General features: G+C 41.2%; 1 protein-coding gene across 5 annotated transcripts in view; it reads left to right on the top strand.

The window, feature by feature from the left end:
* LOC147820909 (phosphatidylinositol 4-kinase alpha-like) overlaps positions 1-23,562 on the top strand; it is an 86,206-nt gene that overhangs the window by 46,913 nt on the left and 15,731 nt on the right. For 4 of the 5 annotated variants that reach the window (XM_087202753.1, XM_087202755.1, XM_087202757.1 and 1 more), the window contains 12 exons: positions 784-856; positions 1,546-1,805; positions 2,430-2,496; positions 11,570-11,718; positions 15,221-15,286; positions 17,367-17,463; positions 19,404-19,595; positions 20,175-20,275; positions 21,066-21,195; positions 22,067-22,199; positions 22,747-22,842; positions 23,210-23,393. In XM_087202753.1, the coding sequence (XP_087058879.1) occupies positions 784-856; positions 1,546-1,805; positions 2,430-2,496; positions 11,570-11,718; positions 15,221-15,286; positions 17,367-17,463; positions 19,404-19,595; positions 20,175-20,275; positions 21,066-21,195; positions 22,067-22,199; positions 22,747-22,842; positions 23,210-23,393 (1,548 nt within the window). The remainder of the gene's footprint in view (positions 1-783; positions 857-1,545; positions 1,806-2,429; positions 2,497-11,569; positions 11,719-15,220; positions 15,287-17,366; positions 17,464-19,403; positions 19,596-20,174; positions 20,276-21,065; positions 21,196-22,066; positions 22,200-22,746; positions 22,843-23,209; positions 23,394-23,562) is intronic. The other variant, XM_087202754.1, reaches the window with a different exon arrangement.

Here is a 23,562-nt window from a genome sequence, read left to right as displayed (position 1 = left end):
GTATGAAGTGAGTACAAGTGGTTACTGAAAAGCTAATGAGACATACATAAATATCTAGAATTTATAATAAATCTGATTATATTCTCTCTTATTCTTTTCCCTTTTTTTGTGGTTCTGGAGATTGAGCCTGGGGTCTTGGACATGCTAGGCAAGTGCTCTATTGAGCTATACCCCTAGCCCTTTTTAAAAATTTTAAGACAAGGTATTGTTCAGTTGCCTACAGTGGCCTTAACTTGTGTTTTTCTTGCATCAGCCTCCTGAGTATCTAGGATTACAGATGTGTGCCACTGTGCTCAGCTGCCAGTTACTCTTGATGAGTTCCTGGATCCTTCTAATATTAAAATGTATTTTACTGTAGCATTACATTTCCAACCAGAAGTAGACAAACTGGACTACAGTAGAATCAGAGGCAGTCAGCATTGTAAATAACTTGTGATAATAAAGAATAAAGTTGAAAAGAATTAATATTTAGCCATAAAAAGGGAGGATTTAGGGGGACTATCACCTATTTATGAAATATGGAGGGAGAAATGGCCCCAAGGGCCACTGAGTAAAGGCCCCAAGAAGACCACCCTGACCCAGCATAAGGAGGAAATCTACCAGCCCAGAGGGAAAGGGCTTCTGTCCCTGAAGGTCAGCTGATTGGCCCTTGATGTCACTGTTGTAGAGAAGAAATTTGTGGGGTTGGTCAAGAAAATGTCTAAAGCTCTTTTGAATTTTGATTTTATTTTTTGTGATATTTATCTAGCTTTGTTTATAATTTTATTTCCTTGATTGTTACAGATTTTAGAGGCACTTCTGCAGGTTTTGCATGTCCTTTTGGGAATGTGCCAGGCCTTGGAGATTCAGGAAAAAGGTATGATTATAGATCTTTAAGCCTCTTTTTATTTTTCTTTCTTTTGTTTTCTTTTTTTCCCTTTCCTTCCCTTTCCTATTCTTCCCAGGGATTACTATTTCTGTTGTTTTTTTCCTAGACTTTATTCTTTTCTGTTCTTTGGTACTTACATGCATCTGATAGATGAAAACCTTTCTATATTAGGTTATATTTGTTATATGTTAGTGTATTGAGAAGCCATCCGGGGTCATGAGCACAGTTCTGCACACAAATGCCTGATGGCCTTGGATGAGTAACTTTCCCTTCTGAGACTCAGTTTCTTCACCTATAAACATTTGTGGGTACTTTAGTTGATTTCCAAAGATAATTTTTTCCCATAGTGTAAGTAAGTCTGCCAATATGATCCTAGGAAGTGTAAGTATATTGTTTAAGTGAGTCAAAGCACCTGATAACTATGTTATTACTTTGGGTGGTCATGACTAGATCAAGACCTTCCAAGGAAAGTAGCTGTGATGGAGACATTGTCTGAAGTTATTGTTAATAACAGCACTTGTTGTTGGTACTCTTATTGCAGGTCAACCCACACATTATTGTCTTTACATTTGTTGGTGGGTGGGTTGTGAAATATCAGCCAGTGTCATAAGTTAGCACAGTATGTCTTTCTCACAAGTAACTATCTCATGTTGTAACATTCTCATGTACTCTTCTAGAATACCTTTGCAAGTATTCGATCCCCTGCCTGATAGGAATCTCGAGAGCCTTTGGGCGTTACAGCAATACTGAAGAGTCTCTCCTCTCCAAGCTCTTTCCCAAAGTCCCTCCTCATTCCTTGCGGATCCCAGAAGAGTTGGAAGGCGTCAGAAGGCGGTCCTTCAATGACTTCCGCTCAATCCTTCCGAGCAATCTTCTGACTGTCTGTCAGGAGGGGACCCTGAAGAGGAAAACCAGCAGTGTGTCCAGTATCTCTCAGGTGAGGTTGAGCTCTTGGAAGAAAAGCAGGGGAAAAGGATTTCATAACGTGCTCAAGTGAAAAAAATACTATTTATATGTCCTTGGAGGAAATTTAAGAAACATAAGATTCTCACTAGCGTTCTCTTTAGTACAAAGACTTGCCTTGTCCTTTTTAAAACGCATAGGAGATTTCATAGTCATGAAGTACTTGTTTCATAGCAGTTGGGTGCTCGATTCTGAGTGAGAAATAATTGGTGCATTTAAGAAGTATATAACTCTGGTTTGTGGGTATAGCTCAGTGGTAGAGTGCTTGCCTACTAGCATGCACAAGCCCCTGGATTTGATTCCCTCTAATGCAAAAAAACAAGCAAATAAAACAAAAGTATATAATTGACTCAAGGAAAAAAGATGAAACCACAAGCACTAAGAATGACTCAGCTTAGTAATGGAGTATGAAATACACAGCTAAATAAAAAGACTAGTGATAGAATATGTAGCAGAGAATGCTGTAACTGCAGCAGGCTTCAGAGGGTGAGGCTTGAACCAGGACTTCAAGTACAGAGTGAGCTGTGAAGAGAATCTGGTGTAAGGCTAATCTGACTGAGGTTGGTCTCACTGGCCTTTTCTGATCTGTGTGTTTCAGGTCAGCCCAGAACGTGTCATGCCCCCTCCCAGCTCTCCTGGAGGATCTGCCTTTCACTACTTTGAAGGTGGGCATACCTCTCTGCCAAAATACTGATTTAGTACTTGGATAGGAGCTTCACAGTGACTTCTTATGATTCTCTGTTGTATTCTTCTTGTATTCTCTGTTGTCTTGGATCTACAGTGACACTCTTTTAGAAAGCATTTATTTTCTCTTTTCATCTAAGTTTCTTCAAATTTAGTTTTCAAATATTTTGTATGAGGAGAAAAGGACAAAATAAATTTTAGGCCCTAAATGCCTACCATCAGAATTTTTGTATATTAACTTATAAAAACACTGGTTTTCAAGCAGAAGGTGGGTACTACTTTTGTTTTTTTATTAAGGCCATTAAGAATTTAGATAAATGTATATAATAATACTTTTTTTTTTTTTTGGTACCGGGGATTGAATTCAGGACCTTGTGCTTGCAAGGCAGGTAGGGTGTCACTGAGCTAAATCCCCAGCTCAATAATACTTTTTATGGAGCTCTGCTACTCACAAAGCACTTTTATGTAATTACTGAGTTTGATTTATGTTAATACTGTTTCCCATAAGACACATGTTAAACTTACCTGTACCATATCCTTGAAGGAAGTGAAACCCGGATTAAGTGACAGGAAATGGGGAAACCAGAATTTCATGCCTCCTTATAATTTAGTCTTTTTCATTTTTAAGTGATGCTAATTGCTAGTTGTTTTGATTTGTGGGTTTTTTTTGAGACAGGGTCTCACTATGTAGTTCAGACTGGCCTTGAACTCACTCTTGTAGTTCAGGCTGTCCTCAAACTCACATCAATCCTCCTGCCTCAGCCTCCAGAATGCTGGGATTACAGGTGGCTTGCTAATTGCTAAAAGAGCATGTCTCAAGACAATATTGAGAGATGTGAGAGGAATTAAAAAAAAGGGAAGATAGTATCTGAATTCAAATAAATGCAGGCAGCTTGTATGCCGAATGTCTGAATGTCTTGATTATATGAGAGTTGTAACACATTACGTGCTGTGTATATCTCATATATTGAAACTAAAGGCTAGTTTACCTACCTCAAAATTCCACTTCTCAAAGAGAACCACTTGCCCAACAGTAGAATATATCCTCCAGTCCCAAACCCCTTTTCCATGTGGCTGTCCCTGGGGCATCAGAGGATTGCTGTGAGGAACCCTTAAAGGATTCTCTTCCTAGTAAACAGCTCTTCATCCATCTTCAGTGTCAAGGACCACCCCCCCACCCCCCGGCCATGTCCTTTAAACACATCCATTAAGTAACAGGATGGGGACACACCCAGGTACTATTGGCTGCATGAGCCCCGTATGTCCGTTCAGTAGACCCACCACCCACTCTGTGCCAGTGAGCTGGTGAACAGAAGGAAGATGTACCTGCTCTCTGAAGTATACCTCATACAGGAGACAGCAGTACGTCTTACTCCTTTCCATGCTTGCTCATATACCTCCTATTTCATTTGGACTTTTCTTTTTTCATCATCCTTCCCATATCAGTATACACTCTTTATTATGAGAATGAAACCAGTTGATAAGCAAAACACACCAGGAATTTCAAATTGTACTGCAAAGAAGGCCCTGCTGGTCTCTCTGGAAGTGATCTCACATAAGCTGACATTGCCACCGGCTGTGTAGGATCCCCTTTTGTCCACTAGACCATGCAGTGCCACAGACCCTGAACTGTGCAGTTCCTCTAGCTCTGTGTCTTCTCAAGCAAGTCAAGACTCAGGCTTTTGGCTATGGTATCCTTTCCTTGGGTTTGGGTTCGCTGGGTTAGTGGTTTGCTACTATTGTCCAGACTGTACCATTCCTTTAAGATACCACATGCCACTATTGCTTACACAACAGTCCTTTAGCACTTTATCCACCTCTTTTTATTATTTATTTATTTATTTTATTTTTTTTGGTACTGGGGATCAAATTCGGGTCCTTGCGCTTGCGAGGCAGGCGGCGGAACCACTGAGCTAAATCCCTAGCCCTGTCCACCTCTTTTTAGATAGATCTCTCCACACTCTTGAGTCAAATGAAACTGGATCATGTTCTGGCATACTTAGTAATTTTTGGGAAAAACTTCAAACAAAACCTTCAATGATGATGCTCATGTCTCCAGACTCTCAGAAGGCAAAAACCTTCTGCTAGTTAGGGGAAGCAGAAGTCTGTTGGGGAAAAGGCACTAGTATTTGCTTGCAGCCAGCGGCCAGCACAATGTCCTGTAGGATGTGGTCCGAGGTACCACTGAAGAACATATGGCTGTGGGGCAGGCTGGCCACGTGCTGGTTGAAGAGGTGCTTGAATTTTTCAGCGTGAGCACAAACTGGCTGTTCACAAAGGCCCTCAGTTCCCAGGCCACAGAGGTGTTGGCACACCCTGGGAGTGGGTATCTATTGAAGTTGTCCTCATCTGCTTCCCGGCCCATTGGCCAGCCTGTTGTTGAGGCCACCACTGGGCGAAGTGTCCACAGGTTCCTTCTTTTGTGCTTCCTGCTCATCTTCATCCTCTCCCTCCTTGAGCAGATGCTCCTCTTTGATCTGCAAACTTGGCAGGATTATGGATTTTTTTCTTTTTATTTTATGAAAAAATAAAACAATTTCATAACAAAATAATAAGAGAGTTACAATAGTTAAAACACTTATTATCTTTAAAGTAGTTACTCAGGGTATAACACACCAACCAAAAAATTCTTTTTTAAAAAATTAAATTTTATTTTATCCCATTCCCCCCTCAAGCCCCCTTCGTTCCCCTCCCCTATGGTACAGAAGCTTTGTTTCCTATTTTTCTATTTTTCACTTTTTTTCTTATCCCTTCCTTCCTTTCTCCCTCCCACCTCCCTTGTTCCCCTTCCCATTTGAATACTTTCTTCCCATATACATTTCAGTCCTTGTTTCCACTTTTTTATTTTGTTTTGGTACTGGGGATTGAACTCAGAACCTTGTGCTCTTGAGGCAGGTGGCGGCACCACTGAGCTAAATCCCTGGCCCTTGTTTCTACTTTTATAAACCAAAAAATTCTTACAAAAATGAAACAAACAGATGGGCTGGGGATTTAGCTCAGTGGTTTCACTGTCTGCTGCACAAGTGCAAGGACCCACGTTCGATCCCCGGTACCAAAAAAAACCAAACAAACCAAGAAACAGATAATAACACAAAACTTTCTTTTCAAGATAAATTAATAGTATAAATGAAACAAGTTGTCATATATATTAAAATACTTTTAAAACAATGGAATATGTAATTTGGGAAAGTATAGGAACTTTTCCCTACTTCCTATTTATCTCTCTTCTGTTTTGCTCTTGTGTGTTTGTGTACACTATATGTAAGCATATATCTATATATAGTGTTTCTCATATAAGAGAAACCATGTAATATTTGGGCTTGTGTATCTGACTTATTTCACTTAGTATTATGTTTTCAAGTTGCATCCAATTACCACCTGTGAATGCCTCAAGTTTATCTCAGTGTAGTACTCCATTGTGTATAAATACTACATTTTCCTTGTCTTTTCATCTGTTGATGGACATACACACTGAAACTCCCCTCAAATAAAAGAGCCAATCAAAAAATGGGCAACCAAAATGAATAGACACTTCTCAGAAGAAGTACAAATGCCAATAAATACATGAAAAAATGCTAATCATCACTGGCCTGGTGGAGACATTCACATTAAAATTACACTGAGATACTATTTTACCCCAGAAAGATTGGCTATCATAAAAAAAAATCTAATAATAACAAATGCTGGTGAGGATGTGGGGAAAAAGGAACTTTTATACACGGTTGGTGGCATAAACCCTATGGAAATTAGTACCAGAGACCTCTGCAGTAGGTTCCAGTTTCCTGCCCAGTGTACAATGTAGGGTTTAAGAAAGACTCAAAGACAGAATTAAAGAAAAAAGTAGGGAGCCAGGACGGCCAATGCTGCTCAACCAGCAAAGGCCCTGCTCAGTCCAAGCCACTGATTTTTATTGGTAATTAGATTGGGGTAAAGGGTTACTATGTGCACTTGTGCAGTTGCTATGGATACTAATGCAGGCAAGGCTTATAAAGGAAAAGACAAAGCATTCTCAAATTAGAAACAGAATAGACAAAATATGGGGTTGTAATTAGAACCTTGTCCTTCTAGTTAAGAAAGTTTTAATCGTGGGAATGGAATTTGAGTGTGAGTTACGCTGACCTTGGCTACTATGTTATCTTATATTTAGCCCCACAGCTTCACAGGCCATTTCTCTGATCTCTGCTGTGGCCATTACTGAGAAGGTCATGCTAACCTATGTGGTACCTCAGTGCTTATGAGGTGCTTTATGAGTCATGTAAGCTTCAGTCAGACTTGCTGCTTAAAGTAAACCAATTGCAGGGTTAACTCTTTTTTTTTTTTTTTTTTTTGGTACCGGGGATTGAACTCGGGTCCGTGTGGCGCGAAACCACTGAGCTAAATCCCCGGCCCAGCAGGGTTAACCCTTTACAGCGTGCATTGCTTACACCCTGCTTTGGGCATAATCAATAAGGCGGTCTCCACAAATCAGTATAGAGACTCCTCAAAAAATTAAAAATAGAAATTCCATTTGACCCAGCTACCCCCCTTCTAGGTATGTTCCCAAAAGAGTTAAAATCATCTTATTACAGGGATTCATGCATGCCCATGTCTGTAGCAGCACAATTTATAAATTCAGGACTTTACATGAACTTCACAGTCCATTTCCAGCTTCTGAATTGCCCTGTGACACCCTCACCAGCGCCTCCTCAGACAGAACCCAGGCCACACATTGCTTTGCTTGCATCATCTGTTTAGGGTGCTCACATCTAGCACAGTCCTCCAAGTGTCCTTTGTTTGCCATGACATGGACATTTCTTAAGAACAGAGGGCACTTATTTCTAAAAGATTCCTCACACTGAGTTTCTCTGATGTTTCCTCATAAGTAGATGCAGTTCTTGCAGCCCTGACCGGAGAGATTGATGGGGCTAATCTTTCTCAAGCATCGAGGCAGGAAGTATCATGGCACTTGTGTCTCTGTGCCATTGGTACTGCCCATTGGTCTTGGTGGCACCTGGTTCTCTCTGCATAGACAGAGCTGTGCTCACTTGGGGACTGCAGGGCCGCTCTCCTGGCCAACTGACGCTGCCCACATTGATCTTTACCATGATGGCTTCCACATTCACCCCTAGCCCTTTCCCAGGGAAGATGCTTGCCCAGTACCCAGTGTCAGTGGTAGATGGGAGATGAGACAGGCTGTTCAACCATGGTCAACACTGTTCTACAGTGAGGCAAGCTAGGGTTGTATTTCTAATAACAGTGCTGAGTCTTAAATCTGTTCAAGATCCTAAGCACATGTTCTTCTGGAAGCTCCACATGGTGAACCAGATTATCCTACAGCATCTGCTGACTATGCCCCAACCCCATTCACCACCTCACTCTGACTTGGGGTCATCAGGTATCCCCAGGGCCAGGGGAACCTGTCTCCCCCTCCCTTCACCCAGCCCCATCCACACCTCACAGACAGACCAACATCTACCAACTCTATACCACAGATCTTGCCTGCCTGAGTCTTGCCTTTTCCTACCCAGGGACGGAGTTGGTGGCCACAGCACTACCCACTGCTGCCTCTCCTTGAGTGGTCTCAGAATACCCCACATGCTGCCCCTCCTGATACCTCACTGAATCAGGCCTTTGTCCATCAATCATTGGCCCATGGGTGTGGTTTTGTACCTTATTGTTTAGATGTGCTTTGATTTGCATTGCAGTTCTCACATCTGCTATAGGTTCTGGAAGTCAAAGATCTTCAATAGAGTGGATTCCTATTATTGCAAACAATAATACACACAGACCACATGCATCTAGACAGTGGTGGCGAATCTATGGCATGCATACCTCAGCTAGCTGTTTGTTGTCACTGAAAGTTCTAAAAGGTTCACCATAACTGATCTAGTCTAGTCTAGTAAGTTTAAAATAAGTGTTTTTCAGGCTGGGGATTTAGCTCAGTGGTTCCGCCACCTGTCTTGCAAGCACAAGGTCCCAAGTTTGATCCCCGGTACCAAAAATAAAATTAAAATAAAATAAGTGGTTTTCACTTAGTTGCACATTTTTTAACAACACACATTGCAGAGATTGTCTTGCTGGTGTTGAAGGCACTGGTTCTGACCACTGCTGACAGTGCGTGGTGATGGCACAGGAAGGGATTCCTCCATCTCGTTCATCCATGGAGGGCTCCTGATTCATTGCACAAAGGTTGTCCTACAATATACTGCACAAGACAGTTGTGGGGTTTTTTTGGTTTTTTTTTTTTTGGTACCAGGGATTGAACTTGAGACCTTGCACTTGTGAGGCAGGTGGCGGAACCACTGAGCTAAATCCCTGGCCCTGCACAAGATAGTTTTGTGATCGTTAGCACTTACATATCTCACACTGTACTCACTGGATTCTTCAGTGGATGTAAACCATTGTTCTTTTCTTTGGGCTGCCTATGCTCTCCAGGCAACATTCCTTTCTGTTTCAAATCAGAGCTCTTAGAATTTTCTGGTGTAGCTGATTTGGAACCCCAGCTCTATAACTAACATTGTCTCCAGTCATTGTACCCTAGACTCTGTAGTAGCACAATTTATAATAGGTAGATCTTGGACTTTTCTTACAGTTGATCTGTCCCTTTCCAGGCTCTCTTCCACAGCACTGTATAAATTTTTTTAAGAATTAATTTTTAAAAGCACAAATGTGATAATTTACGGCTTAACGTAATGGCTTAAAAACTTGCAGTGGTAACCCTACGTCCCAAATCTTAGGTTGTTGGTTCTGGCATTTCCTGTTTTTTGCCTCCATTAGTGCCTGGTGCATACTGGCTGAGCCACACAATACTTAACTTCATCTCCTGATGTCTGTTTCACAATCTCCTTCGCTTATTCCCTGTTTGCTTCTTTTAAACCACTGTTCTCACCTTCTCTTCTTTGCTCATTGGTTCTATCAGTTCTTATATTGGTCCTCCAGCGTCTCAACCTTTTGAGGTACCATTTGCTCATCCACTTCTGTTATCAACTGCTGGTTTGTATCTATCTTTGGATCAGCAGTACGTGACCAGTGTTGTAACACTATATATATATATATATATATATATATATATATATATACCCTGCTCTGATACATTTTCGGTTTTTTTTTTGTTCTCTAATATGGTACTTGAGAAAGTTACGCAGTTTATTGGGTTTTTATAGGTTAATATTTTGTCACTTTTTTTTAGCATTTTCATATTTTATTGGTACATTTTAGGTATACAGTATAATGACATTCATCATTGGACAGTTGCACTTTTACATAATCTCTCTTGGTTCTTATTTTTTCCCCCTTCCCCTGCCCTCCCTTCAACCCCTTCCATCCTTCCTTATTTACAAAGACTTTGTTTCAATTTTTTCATTTTCTCATATTAATTCCATTCCCTTCTTTCCTTTCCCCTACCTTATGTCACTTTTTAATATGAACATATTACATTTATTTATTTTCTTTTTTTTAAGCTGGGGGAAAGTTTATTTTTAAGCAAAACATTTATTGGTAACATTCATCTTATGGAATTTGTACCAGTACATGATACATCTTGCTTCTTTTTTTTCCCCATCCCCCCTCCACCCTTCAGTCCCTCTTCCCCTCCTTATATACAAAAGCTTTTATTTTCTAGTGATAGTTTTTATGTTAAAATGTTTTGTCTTTTTTTTTTTGCCTTTTAAAACTTTTAATTAATTTATTTATTTATTTTTAATTTTTTAGTGTTGAGAACCAAACCTATGGCCTTGTGCTTGCTAGGCAAGCACTCTACCATTGAGCTAAATCCCCAACTCCTTAAGTTAAAAGGTTTTAATAATGGATTTCCAACAGCCACCCAGCTAGCTCAGTTGGTAGAGCATGGACTCTTAATAATGGATTTTCAAACAGTTATTTACCTTTGCTTTTATTAATAAGCATCAGATGATTGAATCATTTTGACTTTTTGCTCTGATTTTTTTATTGTGTCAAAATACACATAACATAAAATTACTATCTTAACCATTTTTAAGTGTACAATTCAGTGGTAATTAAATATATTCATAATATTCTACCACCATCTATTTCTAGAACTTCTTTCATCATATAAAACTGAAACTATATACTGGTTAAACAGTAATGCCTCATTTTCTCCTTCCTCCAGCCCCTGGCAACCACCATCCTACTATCTCTGTGATTTTTTTTTCTTCTTTTGTGGTAATGGGGATTAATCCCAAGCCCTTCACACTGAGCTACATTCCCAGTTCTTTCAAAATTTTTAAATTTTGAGACACGGTCTCACTAAATTGCTAAATTGCCCAGGCTGGGCTCAAACTTTGATCTTCCTGTCTTAGCTTCCCAGAGTGCTGGGATTACAGGCATGCACCACTAGGCCTAATTTATCTCTATGATTTTAAGTACTTTAAGTACTTTGTAGAATTGAGTTCATGCAGGATTTATCTCTTTATTGTGATTGACTTACTGTGTTTTTTTTTTTGATTACTGTGTTTAATTGTTCTGATTTTGAAACCTCTAGTAGTGTGTATTTTGTTGTATTTTGGTAGTAAAACATTTTTGAGCCCTAGTAGACTTCAAACTTTCACATCTCTTAGCCTTTAAAAAATGTAATTCTTTTTCTTCCTCCCTTCTCTCATGTTAAGTTATGCTGTCTGTGTTCAAAATATTAGGAAACAGTAATATTTGAGCCTTTGCTCTTGAGCCACTTATCTGAGAGATGTCACTCCCCTAGGATTTGCCATCCAACCTTTACTTTGTAATTTAAAAGCAAACAGGTAGCTAGGTGTGGTGCTACATGCCTGTAATCCCAGCTACTCAAGATGCTGAGGGAGGATGCTGACTTAGTGAGACTTTACCTAAAAATAAAAATATAAAAGGGCTAGGGGTGTAGCTGTGTGGTAGAATGCACCTGGATTTGATCCTCAGTACCACAAAAATAAGTAAGTAAGTAAATAAGCATGCAAGGAACTGGAATATAAATAAAAGCAAAATCTATGCCTTTGTTGGTTTTTTGGGGAGACTCAATGTGAGGAAATGGACCAGTTGTGTGTGCCCTTGTCTAATTTTCCAGTTTTTTCTCTCTTCTCCTGCTAGCCTCTTGTCTGCCTGATGGAACTGCCCTGGAGCCTGAGTACTACTTCTCTACTGTCAGCTCCAGCTTCTCTGTCTCTCCTCTGTTCAATGGCATCACCTATAAGGAGTTTAATATTCCACTAGAAATGCTTCGGGAACTCTTAAACTTGGTAAGCAGAACATTGATGGATAAACAGACTATGGGAATATCAGTCAGTGAAACTACCAGCAGTGGAAACCTGTGTTTTTTAATAGAAAAACTTGGAATACAGTTTGATTATTTGTCATTTGAAGTGCTTGGGACCAAAAGGATTTCAGATTTTGGAATTTTTTTGGATTTTCAAATTGTACTTGCACATCATGAGACATCTTAGTGATGGATCCAAGTCTAAACATTAGATTCATTTGTGTTTCATATATACCTCATACACATAGTCTGAAGGTAATTTTATATCTTTTTTTTGAGATGAGGTCTTGCTCCATTGCCCACCTTGTTCCACACTCCTGAGCTCAGGCAATCCTGTTTTACTTAGCCTTTGGAGTAACTGCTTCCTGCTCACTTACAGTCATTGTGTTGCTGTGGGGACTCAGATCCATGTCTAGAGCCACCTGCCCTCATTCTGACTTAGAAAAACTAAACAGCTGGGTTATTCTCTTCTTGTTTTCCTTTCCTCCCCCATATTTTCTGTTTTCATGTAATACAAAGACAAGTAAAGAACTTGACTCCCCCCCTTTAAAAAAAAAAAAGAAAGGATTACAGGTGTATGCCACCAGGCCTGGCTTATACAATAATTTTAATAATTTTGTGCAACCCATCACATGAAGTCAGATGTAGAATTTTCTTTTTCTTTCTTTTTTTTTTTGGTACTGGGGATCGAACTGGGGACCTTGTGCTTACGAGGTAGGTGGCGGAACCACCAAGCAAAATCCCCGGCCCCAGGTGTAGAATTTTCTACTTGTAGGGCAACATGTTAGCACTAAAAAAAATTTTTGTGTTTTGGAACTTTGTGGATTTTCTAAATAAAGATGCTTAAATTGTACCAGTATTTCCAAATATTTATTTACTTAAAAATTTTTGATTTTTATTAGTACATGCCAAACACAATTTAGAAGTCTAGAATTTGTAAAGAAGGAAGAATAACATTCATAGAGTCATTGTGCAGTATCTTTTCATTTAATCCCTGCAGCAAGCATGTTGGGGAGGTATCCAGAATCCCCATTTGAAAACAAATAGCTAGGTGTGGTAATCTCTTGTAATCTCTGTACTCTGGGAGACTGAGGCTGCAATTTAGTGACACAGTGAGATCTACTCTCAAAAAAAAGGGCGTGGGGGCTTAGGGATATAGCTCACTGCAAAGGCCCTGGGCTCAATCTTCAGCAACACAAAGCAAATGGGGTGGGGTAGGGTGAGGAAATTGTCAAGGTCATGAAGAATATTCAGAGCAAGGGCAGCTAGTGCCTGGCTCAGTCCAAGGATTCTGATTCCACTAAGTCCAGTGCTTTTCCATTATACTTGATTCTTTCTCAGGGGTTGCTCTATTGGATTAATACAAAATCTAAGTTTTTCATATTTTGGGACCTTTGGATGACTTTTGAGGTGACAACAGAGAAGGCATTGGCACTGTGTTTCTGAGTCTTGAAATGGTCACATCTATGGTCAGATCCAGCAGCTTTGAAGTTGTTATGATAGAGCTGGATGGTTCCAGATAGGCTTGATGGTGAGTGACAACATCATATGGACAGATTCTAATGATTGGATATTCTGTCTTGGAAATGAGAAGGAAAAACAACACTGAAATATGGAACATGTGTTGGAGAGATCAGCCTTTTTATGCTTTGTGAAGGTGAACAGAAATCATTCAGAGAATGATTTATTAGGTCGAAGATGTAAGAAGACATTAAAACCTAGGAGATTAAGTGGAGGTATAGCTCAGTGGTAGAATGCTTGCCTAGCACTTGATAATATCACAAAACAAAAAACACCCTGAAGATAATGAGGATGGTGCCATAATTAATTATCAAATGGCCTAAGATGTTTCTGAAGTTGCTGTCAAGAAGGAAGACTTTCTCTAACCTTCTCAGTGTTGATGTTCCAGATAGATTAGTAGTTGTAGCTGGATCTTCCTAGTACCATGTCAGAAATCCTGATTGAAGACTGGTGTTTCAGATTCTTTGTTGGAGAAATTATTTTTTCGAAGATACCTTAACTTTTGGGGGGGGTCGTGTACCAGGGATCAAACTCTGGACCTTGCACTTGTAAAGCAGGCAGCAGAACCACTGAGCTACATTCCCGGCCCATGATACCTTAACTTTTCTGGGGGGTCGCTACTGGGGATCGAACTTGATACTTTAACTTTTAAGTTTAGATTTTTCTTGGAGATAATTTTCATTTCTTCTTCTGGTGTGTTATCCACACATTTTGGAAATGACCTTTGTCAAGTACTACAGTTGCAAGGATAGTGCATTTATTAAGTAGTTCTGTAGTTGATTAAAGAGTTCATCCTTATACTAAATGCTGTGCAGAGAACAGGTAAAAGGAAATGGCTTCTGTTAGAAACTTATCTGGGCCTGGTGGCATATACCTGTAGTCTCAGTGACTTGGGAGTTCAAGTCCGTTCTAGGCTAGACAGTAAGACTTTATAGTTTGCATCTTCTAAAAAAAAAAAAAATGTAAGTAGGTGCATAGGTTTTAGGGCTGCAAATATAGTATACCTCAGCGGTAGAGCACTTGCTTAGCATGTCTGAGCCCATAGGTTTGAGCCCCAGCACTACCCCCCGAACTGTAATGTGTGTTCCAGTTTGAGTATCTAGCAGCTTTGGAGGAGCTGGTGCATGGGACCCTAGTGAGGAGGGAGGAATTGTTAGATTAGTACCTGAAGATTGGCTTTGAGGATATCCTGGATGTTGGGGTGGGGGGTAACTGAGAGTTGTACATGTTAGCTTTGAGTGGGTAAAATGTCAGCAATGCCTAAAATCTGAACACTTCCAAATCCTGGAGATGGAAACGTAATGTCAGAAAATTTGAGAGTAGGCTGGGGACTTAGCTCAGTGGTTCCTGCGCATCCCTCGCAAGTGCAAGGTCCTGAGTTCAATCCCCAGTACCAAAAAAACCCTAAAACCCCAAAAAACCAAGAAAAGAAAATTTGAGGGCATTGGTTTCTTTGCTTTGTTTTTTTTAATGTCCTGTCTAGGGAAGAAAAGTGATACCAGGAGTTGGGTGGGGTTTTTTTTGGTAGGGGGGATCGATTGGGACCTTGAGCTTGTGAGGCGGCAGGCAGTGGAACCACTGAGCTAAATCCCCGGCAAGAGTTAGGACATTTTGTGCATTTAATGTGGTTTAAGGATATGTATGTTGTGGGCTATTGTTTCTGTCACTTTTTTCTCCCCCTTTTTAAAATTGCTGGGCATTGAACACAGAGCCTTGGGCTTGCTAAGCACCTGCTTACCACTGAGCTACACTTGTAGCCCTGTTATGATTTATCTGTCAAAATTATTTGTCCTAGGGGCTGGGGATTTAGCTCAGTGGTTCTACCACTTGCCTCACAAGCTCAAGGTCCCGAGTTCGATCCCTGGTACCAAAAAAAAAAATTATTCGTCCTTTGATGGAAAGAGGTAGAGTTCCTGTCTCTTTCATTATGTCACTTGCTTCATGAGGCTTTGTCTCCCTGACAGGTGAAGAAGATCGTTGAAGAGCCTGTTCTCAAATCCTTGGATGCTGTTATAGCCACTGTGATGGAGGTATGTCCCTTCTGAGGGCATTACCACTAAATCAGCCTGATTTAAACATCTGTAGGGAGAAAGTGGAAAAGTCCATGTAGGGGATATAGTTAAAAGGACTGAATTTTCAGCTTAGCTTAATCACAGTCCTATGTAGTAATAATATACCTACCTTTACAGCCCCTGCATGATACCTGGGTCTTTTAAATACCTCACAGTATTTCTGACCAGTTGTCCATGTCTCCTTTCCATAGCTGGAAGGTAGAGAGGTTCATGGGGGCTAACATGGCCATGTCATACACTGTGGGATCTGGGAGTCCAGCCAGGTTTTTCTGACTTTTTTTTTTTGTCTTCTTTGCTCTTTTAGTGCTTCTAAAGCTGCTTCTCTAGGCTTACAATTGTACCTACCTTCTAGGCACATACAAGCCCTGGCTTTTAAGTAGAAGTGGTATATACGGGGAGCTTTTGTTTTTAACATATTTGGAACCAAGGCTCACAGTTTTATGTACTTGTGAAATCATTACATGTGTGTGCTAGCAGGTCCTACGATCTTAGGGAACATTTGAGTCAGGTCCTCTTTTCAGCGTGAAGATCCAGAGAGGTTGTTGTTTGTCAGGTTGATTATTGCCATGGGTATGTGCTGGACCCAGATTCCTTATTTAAACTAGTGTGGGTTTTCTGTCCTTATTCTGAAATGTCTTTATTCTGAAGTGCTTGATACCATTGGGGCTCAGGTGTGAAGCAGGGAGGGAAATCCTAGAGACCTTTGCATGCTATAGACCAGTGAGCTTTCAGTGATACCAACACCCCACTGTGGTACACATGCCATAGGTTTGTCACCATTTCTATAGTCTGTTTCACCTCCTGCTCTGCACTTACTGCCAGCAAGCTGTGGGCATATATCAATGTATGTGCTGGGTGCAGTTTGCTCTGGGTTGGTCTTGACTAATGAACATAGTTAATGTGGATGTGGGACTCCAAAGCTCTCAGGCTGCACACTTGTGTTATGTTAGCTTGCAGAGTCAGACCTCTGAGCTTCTCTCTCTTCTTCCAGTCTCCTTTCTTCATCTTTGCCCTGCAGGCCATTGTGAGAAGTATGTGAGTTGATGTTCATAAAGACATTATTTGATTATCATGGCTTTCATCATGATAGCCCACCCTGCTTTCTCTAGGGTGTTCTTTTGTCTTGCTTTTTTACATCTTTTACTCAACCCAAGTTCGTTCTGGAGAGACAGTTTGTCCCTCACTCTTCACTTGTACTTTTTTTTTTGGTGCCGGGGATTGAACTCGGGACCCTCCGCTTGCCAGGCAGGCACAGCACCACTGAGCTACATCCCTGGCCCCACTTTTACTTTCTCAAATAAACTTTGCCACTGCTTTAAAAAAAAAAAAGACAATATTTGTAGAACCTTTTGATAACACTTAATGAGAGCTCTTATTATTAGTACCTACCAGAAGGCTGATGTGACTTTCACACCCTCCACATCATTCTCATGTTCTTTAGGTGACCCTTCCCCTTCCCTGGGATTCACTCTCCACCAGCCTCACACAGAATAGTCCTTCCTGCCCACCAGTCCCCAGCCTCTTTAAACTGGCAGTTTATAGACTCTATGAGTCTGTAAGTCATTAGACCTCTTAAGTCATTAGATGTTGTGTGAAAATTTCCCCCAGTGCTATATTTCAGATTATATTGAAGAAAAATAATTTAAAATGAGTTTTAATAATAGAATATGAGGTGAATCTGAGGATGTCCTGGCTGTAGTGTCCACCTCCAGAGTGGTGGTCAAGGTTGAATCCTTAATCTAGTGGCCCCTTTGTTATCTTTCACCTCTTCCACTTCCCATGTCCTGATGATGGTAAGCTTTCTGCTACAGAAGGGCTGCTCTTTGTTGAGGATGCAAATGCTCTCTCCTGGCATCAGTGCATAAGCTCCTGTTTTCTTTGGCCTGATACTTAAGGAGGTAAAGAGAGTAATTAAAAGTGCCTGAGTGATGAGTCGTGATAAATGGTTATTCTTTTTAGATTGCTAAGTCATGAATACGAGTTACTTGGCAGTCCTAAGAGTTTCTGCTTTATGATCATGTACTTGTCTCCTTTGCAGGCCAACCCCAGTGCTGATCTCTACTACACAACCTTCAGTGACCCCCTCTACCTGACCATGTTCAAGATGTTGCGTGACACTCTTTATTACATGAAAGGTGAGGAATATTGGCAGCTGCCTGTGTGAGCATGGGAGGAGGACACCTGACATAGTTATAGGCTGGTACTTGCTGAGTGCATTGGCACATATCTGTCCTCACAGCTACTTGTGAGAGGCTGAGGGAGGATCTAAGAGTTTAATACTAGCCTGGGCAACATAGTGAGATCCTGTCTCAAAAAAACAAAAACAGAAACAAAACACTCCACATGTGAGCAACATGGTCACATGATTGAAAGTTGTTGGGGGGGGACTAAGAAAAACAATCTGTTCATGATCCTGTGATCTAGTACTGTCAATTATTCCCCACCCCCCACCCCCCCCCAGTACCCGGGATCAAACCCAGGACCTTGCACTTGCGAGGCAGGCACAGTGCCACTGAGCTAAATCCTTAGCTCGTTAGTGATTTCTTCTTTGATGGGTTTATTTCCTAAGTTATTTTTCTGACATGCATATGTTATATTGTCTGTTTCGTGCATTCAGTTTTACATGTCTGATTTAGATATTTTAGGAAATAAAATGAAGCATACATAAACTTTTAACTCAGAGATAATATCTGGGTTTTTTTTGTTTCTGTGGTACTGGGTATCAAACCTAGGTGTGCTGTACCACTAAGCTATGTCCTCAGCCCTTATTTAAGACAGGTTCTTACTAAGTTGCTAAGGCTGACCTCAAAAATGTAATTTTCTTGCCTCACTTTCCAAGTAGATGGATTATAGGTGTGTATCACCTTGCCTGGCTTCAGAGATAGTATTTTAATAGGTGTGCATGCACACACAGAAATTTAGCATTTTTTCCAGTCTCTCTTTTGTGTTTGTGTGTGTGTGTGTGTGTGTGTGTGTGTGTGTGTGTATAGTTTTTTGAGACAAGGTCTCACTATGTAGTTCAGGCTGGTCTTGAATTCACCATGTACCCCAGGCTGGCCTCGAACTTGCAGAGACTCTTTTGCCTCAGCCTCCCAAGTTCTGGGATTATAGGCATGCATCACTATGCCCAGCACTCTTTTGTGTGTCCTTATAATACTTGTCCTATGCTCTTCCCTCTTATCATTAAATATTCTTCATAAACATGTTTTGATGACCATGTTTTGATTCTATCATGTAGATGCACCACAATTTAGTTAACTGTTCCCAGTCTGATTTTGAAGCTGCCAGTAAATTGAATCTGTTGTGTCCAAACAAAGGTTTTGGGTTCACTCAGGAGGGGCATCGTGGTATCCCAGCCCAGTCTGACTTCCAGGAGCCCCTGAGTCCCCCTTCTGACCTGGGGTCTGTTTTGCGGGCTTCCTTGGCTGATCTGAGTTGTATCTGTCACACTGGTTCTCCTGAATTTTTCAGGATCCAAGGATGAGAGTTTAAAAAGTCTACAGACTTTGAGTAGGTACTCTGTAGATCCTCAATTTTTTTTCTTCAGGCTGCAACCAGTTTTTGCCCTGATCTTGTTTCTGACAACTTTTCCCTTTTTTCACATTACAAAATATTTCCTATTGTCAGTTGAACCAGTTTCAGTGATGATACATCCCTTTTACATGTTTTATATACTCACGTTTTAGTATATTGATTGGTTAAAACAAAGCATGGCTGACTGGGGTTGTAGCTCAGTGGTAGAATGCTTTCCTAGCATGCACGAGGCCTTAGGTTTAATCCTAGCACCGTCAAAAACAATATAACAACCAACAAAAACTCACACAAAATAAAGCATAGTGTTGACCTTCCTGAGAAATTATCATTTCCTCTGATTGTTGGGTAGTATGCATGTAGAGGATTATTGCCCACAGCTTGTTCAAACTCTTCCTAGCAGGTGTTCTTGGAACTATAGTAATCAGCATTGAAAATTACCCTTCTTTTTATTAAAGAGGGAAAGACCATGCCCATTGACAGCCACTGTCTGACCCTGGTACAGTTTTGTTTCCAAATTTGGTACCTGCTCTCTTTGCCACAGACCTCCCTACTTCTTTTGTGAAAGAAATTCATGATTTTGTGCTGGAGCAGTTCAACACAAGCCAAGGGGAGCTCCAGAAAATTCTACATGATGCAGATCGGATCCACAATGAGCTGAGTCCCCTCAAACTGCGCTGCCAGGCGAATGCTGCCTGCGTGGACCTCATGGTGTGGGCTGTGAAGGATGAGCAGGGTGAGCCTGAGCTCCCCCTCTGGTACTGCAGAAAGCCAAATAGCTTTCCCTCTGTGAACTCTGGGCATGTCCCAGGGCATATCCCTATCCAAAAAGACTTCTAGAGTGCTGGACTCTCTTAGTAGCACGGGCAATCACATTAGGAGTAGCCACTTCCTGGGCACGTGCAGAGATGAGCATCAGCTCCTGCCATACTCAGAACATGTGCTATCCAATCTTACAGTGGAAGGCACTGGACCTGGCACTGGACTCACAGAGCTGTATGTTCTCTGCTGCTTCCTGATGGTTCTTTAGGCTCAGAGCTAGAGGATAGTGGGTGTCTCCAGGGGAGGAGTGGAATGGAAAGCGTTCTTCCAGAGTGGAACCCTGGGACAAGAGGCCTTATGGCCAGCAGGGAGTAGTAACATACAGTGCAGGATGCTTGCCTCCAGACTTCTGGTGTGGTGTCTCAGTGTTAATAAACCTGCAACAAGCATAGCTCTTGGGTTTAATTGAATTATGTGATTAACCAGGAAGAAAATATTTTGTAAATACTGGACTGTGCTGATCATTTGTACCCTCCTCTGATTTTGAACTAAGGTGCCGAAAATCTTTGCATCAAGTTATCTGAGAAACTGCAGTCTAAGACATCCAGCAAAGTCATCATTGCACATTTGCCCTTGCTTATTTGTTGCCTACAGGTCAGTCCCACTGATGCTTGAGACACTCATTCCCATCCACAGGTTGTCCCTCTTACTATGTTGTTCAGGCTGTGGTTAGTTTGCCAACAGCAGAGACTAAGGAGCATGTAGTCTGAGTTGCCCTTATAATCTTCACTACAGTGGACACAATTCATCACTGAGCATGGGCTGCCCCCTACAGGGTGCCAGGGATTTCTCTAAGTGGTGTCCAGAATCAGCTCCCCTTGAAGAAGGCCTCAGTCCTCCTTTGTTATGAGGCTATTTCGAATCTGCTGGGCACTGCCTAAGGCCAGCAGATAAATGGTCATGAACATGTGCCAAAGGGCCTCATGGAAAGATATCTTTGTCCACAGTGCTTAGTTCTACTCTGCTGAGACTCCTTGATGCAAATTCTATTGCCTCTGCATCTCTCATTATTTAAAAAACATATATTGGGGCCAGGGATTTAGCTCAGTGGTTCTGCCACCTGCCTTGCAAGCGCAAGGTCCCATTTGATCCCCAGTACCAAAAAAAACAAAACCCCAAAAAGCATATATTGTACCTTTTCTCCCTTGTTTCCAAAAGAAATTATCATACTTTAATAATACTGTTTACCTTGGCTGGAGAAGAGTTAATATCATTTCCCTGCCCTGTAAGCCTCATGGGAAGGTGGCCTCTAGAAGCTTTGACCTTAGAAGTTTTGTTCAAAGTTGGAAGTTGTAGCGTTGAGCGTCTCAAGGTTTGGGCCCTCTTAGATGGACCCTCCTATATGGACCCTCCTAGGCTGCATAATGGTTGATATGTTTTGCAGGGTTTGGGACGCCTGTGTGAGAGGTTCCCGATGGTGGTGCATTCTGTGATGCCATCCTTGCGAGATTTCCTGGTCATCCCATCCCCAGTGCTGGTGAAGCTCTATAAGTACCACAGTCAGTACCATACAGGTAGTAGATGATTATAGCTAGGGTCTTATTTCTAGCATTTAGTCTCTGTGTGCCCTTGAAGCCCTAAAAAGGGACTAGTGAATGTGAACCCATGCAAGTTCTATAACTGTACTTGGCCCATTCCTCCTCCTTCCCATTCCTTCTGTCTTTCCCTACATGTTCCCTGTTCCTTGGGTTCCAAGTCTTTCCTTTCTCTGCATCGCTCATCCTGTACTTCACCATTTTCTTTTTGGCATCTTTCTTTCATTGTAGTAGTCCAAAGTGTAAGTCCTGCATGCTCCATATGTAGGCCACTAGTTTCATGTGCACAGCCTCATCTGGTCCCCATCACCGTGAGAGGACATAGGCTTAAAGAAGATATGGTGATGTAACAATAATCCTGATTAAAAATCTTCTGTGTGCAAGAAGCAGTCATGTAGTCCCACTCATCCTATGAAGGTGTGAAGGTGGGCATTTTTACTTTCTCTGTTCATATGAAGAAACCCAAACTCAGAGCAGTTGAAAGACTTTCCCCAGGGCCCACAGTGTGGAGGGGGCTCCCATCTTTACCTGCTTTTTGCATGATAGATCATTCCTAAGATTAAGACTGTCAGAGCTACATTCATGTGGGTGCTTGTCAGTTATTTCTGAATGATTTATTAAGAAATTGCTGCTTTTACCTGTTGATCAATTTGTAATCTAAGTATTTTCCCTTCTCACTTAAACATGTTCCTTTCATCTTTCCTGTTGGTCTCAGACTCTTATTTTTGAAGTGTTTGGTCAGATTTTTTTTAGAGTGCTTGCTTTTACAAACTAAATGATTGTTGGACAACAAAGAAGGAGATGGAAAGTGAAAGCTGAACCATACACAGATTTGAACTTTTACATTTAGTTGCTGGCAATGATATAAAAATCAGTGTCACCAATGAACATTCTGAGTCAACCCTGAATGTTATGTCGGGCAAGAAGAGCCAGCCCTCCATGTATGAGCAGCTCCGGGATATCGCCATTGACAACATCTGCAGGTGGGAGGCTGAGTAGAGTATAATTAATATATATATATATATATTTACTATAACCATTTCTCTTTACTATTAAAGTCTTGATAGGGCTTGGGGTGTAGCTCAGTAGCAGACTATACGTTTAGCTTTTGTGAAGCCCTGCGTTCAGCCCATAGCACCAAAAACAAAGCATAAACTCCTTTGATATATAATTGTAGTAATATTTCCTTAGCTATATTGGGACCATCTGTCTTTTGAATCAAACACTATAACTTTGTTAAAGAACAATACAAGAAGTTTAAAATTGGAATTGAGCAAGTGCAATAACTCTGAAGAAAACTGTTTTGAGCAAAATTATGTTATGAAGTTATTGTTTCTGGCTGAGATATTAAGTGGCAAAATCTGCAGCAGTTCTTTGCATTGTTTAATGCTTTTTCATCAGATTTTTGAGGTAGAAATTTCAGAATCATTTTCTCAGTGTTGTTGGCCTGAGAAAAAGAAAAAGAAAACTGAAAAGCCCCATCTCACTGTTCTGTTGCCTAATGTTAACGTGAGTTTTCTCACTGCTCAGGTGCCTGAAGGCTGGCCTGACGGTAGATCCAGTGATTGTGGAGGCCTTCCTGGCCAGCCTGTCCAACCGGCTCTACATCTCCCAGGAGAGTGACAAGTATGTTTCCATCCCTCGGGGCAGCCTGCAGGCGAAAGTGGGACAACTGACATTTTGCTTGTCTGAGCCTCTTTCCTGGTCACACAGCATAGGCATCTACTGGATTTGTCATAGGTTTAAGGTGTGGCTTACCTCAGAATCTACACCTTGAACCACTGCATAAGAGTAGAGAAAGATCTTCATCCTCCAGCATAGTGCCTGGGCATTGTGGGTTTTGCTGGTTAAAGGTCCCAGGGTGTCATTTTTAGATGAGTGTTTCATCAAGACTATGGTGAAATTGAGGTCTAGATCATTGCCTCTGGGTTTTATTTCACTGCTGCATGCCAGAGGACTATTCCTAAGGTGCTTCTGTTCTTCCCTCCTATAGGGATGCACACTTGATTCCTGACCACACCATCCGTGCCTTGGGACACATTGCAGTGGCTCTGAGGGACACTCCAAAAGTCATGGAGCCAATTCTGCAGATCCTGCAGCAGAAGTTCTGTCAGCCCCCCTCAACCCTTGATGTGCTCATCGTCGACCAGCTGGGCTGTCTGGTTATCACTGGAAATGTAAGAAAGGGCCCTAAATTGAGGCCAGAGCCATAAAACCCTGTGCAAGCCTCCTTAACCTCCTAAGGAATGTATAATTACAGAGTAAATTTATCTTGCAGCTGAGCTAAATGCTTTCAACTATTTCAATACTTAATAGTGAGAATAGTGTAATAGTTCCATGAATGCT

This window comes from Heterocephalus glaber, unplaced genomic scaffold (genome assembly GCF_053883595.1).
Source record: "Heterocephalus glaber isolate CG9 unplaced genomic scaffold, H.glaber_assembly_v1.0 deba00001781, whole genome shotgun sequence".
NCBI lineage: Eukaryota > Metazoa > Chordata > Mammalia > Rodentia > Bathyergidae > Heterocephalus > Heterocephalus glaber.
The sequence above is the reverse complement of the archived record's forward strand: the minus strand, read 5'-3'. Positions and strand labels throughout refer to the sequence as shown.